Consider the following 5,422-nt stretch of genomic DNA (forward strand, 5'->3'; position numbering starts at 1 on the left):
CTGGACCTTTCCTTTATGGGAGTGTTACTCCAGCGCCACGCGATGCATGCAAATTGCAAAGCGAGCATTCGGGGTTGTATTGTCGTTTTCGTCCTTTAGACAGACACAAACGGCCGGCGGAAATGGATAGCAAGGCCTTTTGAACCAGCGTGACACGCGGATGTTCACTTGTAATCGATCTACACACATGGCGGCAAGCTACGAAGTAAAAAGCGGAGTGGCCGAGCAGGAATGGTAAAACGATGATGAGGCCAAAGCAGGCGGCGGGTAAGGCCGGCTAACCGTGACCTTGCAGATCAGCCGGAGGCCAGAGACATCCATGGCACGGAGAGGGATTGCCATGCGATGCATGCAGAAGCACAGGCGCAGCGCACACTGACGCCGGTCTTCCCGGCCGCTTTGCTTCGAAGGCGGTCAAGGGTACCGCCCCCGCTGCCCATTGCCACGCCTCCACCTGTAAAACCCATAGGCGCCTCCCTCGCCATAGAATAGAATACTGACAGTCTCTCTCCTCATACATGGCGCCATTGCCGTAGCAGCACCGCGACATGCAAACACACCTCAGAAAAGAGCCAAAACCATAGCAGGGGAGGAGTCCTAGAGTAAAAGCATCTCTCTCCCTCTCTCAACAGTCTCTGTCCTCATACATGGCTCCTCGAAACCCACATATAAATATACCGCGCCTCGTTGCCCGTGCGCTCTCTCTCTCTCTCTCTTCCGTGTGTGTGTGAGCGGCTTGATAGCTGCCGTGTCTTCTCCTTCCTCTATTTTATCACCCTCCACCTCCCCATTCTTCACCTCCCAAGAAATCCTCTCGCCTAGCTGGAGAATAGTTTCTCACCTCACTGAGCTCGGAAAACTCACCTCGAGAACGAGAAGTTACTGTAGTTTCCCGTTCTGACCGCGGGCATCATGGACACCTCGCACCACTATCCATGGCTCAACTTCTCCCTTGCTCACCACTGTCAGTCCTCGTACCTCTACTGCTTTCTTGATGCATCTCCTCAGCGCATCTGTTCCGTCTAGGTTTCCGTGTAGTCGTGTTTTGGTCATTTACGGGGTGTTGTGCATGTGTGTGTGCGAGCAGGTGATCTGGAGGAGGAGGAGAGAGGCGCGGCTGCCGAGCTGGCCGCCATAGCTGGCGCCGCACCACTGCCGAAGCTGGAGGACTTCCTAGGCGGAGGTGCCGGCGGCGGTGGTCCGTTGTCCGGAGCCGAGGCGGCGGCCGCGGAGATGTACGACTCGGAGCTCAAGTTCATAGCCGCCGGCTTTCTGAGCGGCGCGGCTGGAGCGGCGGCTCAGTCACCGGTGTCTTCCCTCGAGCAGGCCAACGGTAAGTTGGCCCTGCCTGCCGCGGCGGCTCCGGCGCCGGATCAGAGGAAGACCGTGGACTCCTTCGGCCAGCGAACGTCCATCTACCGCGGCGTCACACGGTAGGCGCAGATGGATCGATCTGTACGCCAAGAAACCCAAGAAAACTTGTCCTTTCTGGGTGCTTCTTGAGGACTACTAGTACCATGCATGATACAATCTGCGTAAAAAGTTGTACCCTGGTCACTACTCACCTGGTGTGTCGTTGGCTTGTGCATATAACGCGCACGCTTTGTTCGCACCTTCATGGTTAAGTGGATGCAAATATGAAGGGATTTGTAAATGGGAAATATTTTTTTGGTGTTGCTGCTGATCATCTAAAGCCTTTGTGGTGATGGTAGAATAGATGCAGATGCAGATATTCAAGTTTCTCTGAAATAGCAGGATAGATTAGGTCTTTGAGTTTCTCTAGATTTGGAGAATTACCAAGCTCTCAATATGATTAGTTTTGGCTTTGTCTAAAATTTTAGGGGATATTTTTTGTGATTTCTAGGCACCGGTGGACGGGCAGGTACGAGGCGCATCTGTGGGATAACAGCTGCCGGCGTGAAGGCCAGAGCCGCAAGGGCCGCCAAGGTGCTTTATCTTCTCGCTGATCTCATACATTTGCCTCTGATATATGTGTCATGTAGCTAACTCAAGTCTTTTCAACTTTTTTTTTTGCACGTCGACTTGATGGCATATTTCTTATTGATGGCTGATGCTTCCGGTGTTCAGTGTATTTGGGTAAGAAAAGAAACTTCTGGTTTTCCAGTATTGTAACATCTGAGTTCAAACGAAAAAAAATTGTTGTTGAATTTTTTGTAACATCTGATGTGACATATGAGGGATGGAGATAATGAAAACTGTTGTTGGTTCATGAAACAGGTGGCTATGATAAAGAGGAGAAGGCGGCGAGGGCATATGATCTTGCCGCACTGAAATATTGGGGTCCTAGCACCACGATCAACTTTCCGGTAAGCACATAAGCAGAGCATGCATGACTAAAGAGAAAACTGATTAAAAGCATGAACATATCTATGTGCTGGATGTATCTTGACGGGTCAGGCATTGTTTTAGATTGCTGAGTATGAAAAGGAACTTGAGGAGATGAAGAACATGACACGGCAAGAGTTTGTAGCTTCACTTAGGAGGTGATCACTCTTCTAATGTTGTAACATACCTTTCAGATATTCAGATTGGTCAATGCTTATATGCATGCCTCTATTCATGGGCATTGCATGGATGCTTCACACTTATAGCTTTGTCATTCAAGTGGCTCTGACAAAAGATACATGGTTTGTTTGTGCAGGAAGAGCAGTGGATTCTCTAGGGGTGCTTCTATATACAGAGGCGTCACCAGGTTCATACTCCCTGCTATCTTTCACTTGTAGTCGTATGTGTTTGTCCTTTCGCGTGCCGTTTTCTAAATGTTCTTTGTCCGTGCAATCGTGTAGACATCACCAGCATGGGCGTTGGCAAGCAAGGATCGGAAGGGTGGCCGGTAACAAGGACCTCTACCTTGGAACATTCAGTGAGTATAGATATATGAATCGACAATGCCAATGTTTAATTTAGCAGTTTCTTGCTGATAAGAATGCGGATTTTTCGCAATGCAAAACCACATTATCTTCGTATGTTCATTATGACTAGTAGATTGACAGCTGTGCGCCTGTGTGCGTGCGATTTCTATTTCTTTCCTTTAATTTGTTCATAATGAAATTCAAGTAGGATGGACATGTTTGGACCATTAGCTCTTATAATACAATACCACTCCTTGCACGTAGGTCCCATTTTTTCTATGATTTGTACGTACAATCCTTGTAGCTAGATTCGTCGACATGTTCTATGTAGGTGAAGAACATCTACTTTGACCAGATGTACGCATGTGTAGTGTACAGGCATGGATACAGCGTTTGATTTGAGTTAAGTTTTCCATCTTTTGCGCCATGCATGATGGTTTGGGCCTTTGGGGCTTTATGCAGAGAAGGAAAAAGAGGGAACCATGCATGCATTTGCTAGTGATTGCAACCTGAACAGTGAACACCTGCTTTCTTCGTGCACTGCATTCAGCTGCCTTTATTTGGAATATTTTCACTGTTGGCTCTTGGTTCTCTCTGTAAAGCATGTGGCTAGTAAATAAACTAAGAGTACCTTCTGAAACGGCCACTATTGTTTTCAATTTAACTATTAAGCTCGTGTCCCGGGTTCTGTCAGCTTAATTTGTCAAATATTTTAGATGCAAGTACTCTGCAAAACAATTTTAGGTCCATATTCATTATCCCATGTTTCGCAAGAACATAGATCATCGGTCGTAACTCACATGTTGCAAGGTAGCTAGTGTTGATTTTTAGTGCAAAAATTTAAGTTAATGCTACTGAAGAGTGTCGCTTACATTTTTGTATGTAAGGTGTTCAACAACTGATATTGCCTTCTAAAAATGCTTGTTCAGGTACTGAGGAAGAAGCTGCCGAAGCCTATGACATTGCGGCCATCAAGTTCCGCGGCCTGAACGCTGTTACAAACTTCGAGATCAGCCGGTACAACGTCGAGAGCATAATCAGCAGCAACCTTCCAATCGGGAGCACGTCGGCCGGCGGCCGGAGCACCAAGGCCCTGGAGTCTGCTCCGTTGAGCTCCTGCGACGCCATGCCCGTCGAAGCCAGCACCGCGCCGCGGTCGCTCGCGTTCGCGGCTCTTCCGGTGAAGTATGACCAGGCGGAGTACCTGTCGATGCTCGCCTTGCAGCATCACCAGCAAGGGAACCTGCAGGGGCTAGGCTTTGGCCTCTACACCTCCGGAGTTAACCTGGATTTCGCAAACTCTAATGGCACTGCTGCTTCAATGGCGCATTGCTACGCCAATGGCGCCTCACATGAGCACCAGCAGCACCATCAGCAACTGCAAGATCAGCAGCAGGATCTGTCGCAAAGCGCCAACAGCTGCTCCTCCATACCATTTGCCACACCGGTTGCTTTCAGTGGGTCCTATGAAAGCTCCATGACGCCAAGCCCCTTCGGACACTACCCAAATGTGGCAGCCTTTCAGACACCGATCTATGGAATGGAATGATTTGGGGAGGTGACCATGGCCTGGCCTGCTGGCATTTTGCATGGAAAACGAAAGGCCTGATCCTGGTGTGATGAGATCAAGACTGACATAGTTCTCACCCAAAAAAGACAAAGGGCGGGAAAGAGAGTACTGGTAGTATGATGCAGACATAGGAAGCAGCATGCAGGAGACGACACTGACGAGTCAGAGACAGTGGAGAAGACTCAGCTAACAAAATGATCGATGCAGCGAGCTTAGCTTATCTACTTTCCCTTTTGTAGCCTTTGTTTCTTTCAGCTTTATCTGTGGTCATTGCTGAGGCTGAGCTTTGTTTGTTGCCCTCGGCTCCCTTTGTGCTTTTCTTTCTACTGTCATTATTCTGCAAGTGCCATCATAGCGTAGCCAGCCCTGTACAATGGAAGCAGGAACGTCTTTAGTTTGTACCCTTTTTCTCTTTCTCTTTTCTGCTTTCCTTTCTCGATCGCTTTAGTTGGCCCCCTGTTCTGCTAGCAACCTTCAGAGTTCAGAGGGGATAAATGTTCAATCTCTTGTGTACTGAAAGAAGATTATCAAGAAATATAGCACTGCAACTCTGAATTTCACAATGCTAGTTACTACTGGATCAGTAGAAAAGCATCTGGGAATATGATCAGTGTGGTTCAACGTATCTCATGCGGCATGCGGGGCGTTCTGTCTCAGCCAAATTTTCACTCACCAGTATTTTGTCTGGTTGCAGAAGAATGCCCATTTTGGAGTACATGCAGACCATGCACCAAGGTTTTTAATCTTTGGTTGTTGATTCGTTTTCAGTCTGAAGATCGAACATATGAAGGTCGTATGCGTTGATTCGCAAAGTTATTTTCTGAGGCCATATCAACATCTAGACGTTTTTTTAAAAGAGAAATTTGGCTTTCGTTTTCTAGAGGGAGTACCTTTTGTAGCTTAACATTTTTTGTTCTTCAGACTTTCGGATTAAGCTTTTATAGATTAACATCATGTAGACGATGCAATCATTGCTGGC

At 47.7% G+C, this 5,422-nt stretch overlaps 1 protein-coding gene across 1 annotated transcript; it reads left to right on the top strand.

Moving 5' to 3' along the window:
* Positions 1-572: 572 nt before the first annotated feature.
* Positions 573-5,043, top strand: LOC133887640 (AP2-like ethylene-responsive transcription factor AIL5). The gene is made up of 9 exons (XM_062327589.1): positions 573-964; positions 1,088-1,433; positions 1,865-1,947; positions 2,089-2,097; positions 2,239-2,327; positions 2,431-2,504; positions 2,663-2,713; positions 2,808-2,884; positions 3,803-5,043. Exons 1-9 carry the CDS (start codon positions 913-915, stop codon positions 4,420-4,422), a joined length of 1,401 nt encoding a protein of 466 aa, XP_062183573.1. The 5' UTR covers positions 573-912; the 3' UTR covers positions 4,423-5,043.
* The last annotated feature ends 379 nt before the right edge of the window (positions 5,044-5,422 follow it).

Source organism: Phragmites australis, chromosome 13 (genome assembly GCF_958298935.1).
Source record: "Phragmites australis chromosome 13, lpPhrAust1.1, whole genome shotgun sequence".
In the NCBI taxonomy this organism is placed as follows: Eukaryota; Viridiplantae; Streptophyta; class Magnoliopsida; order Poales; family Poaceae; genus Phragmites; species Phragmites australis.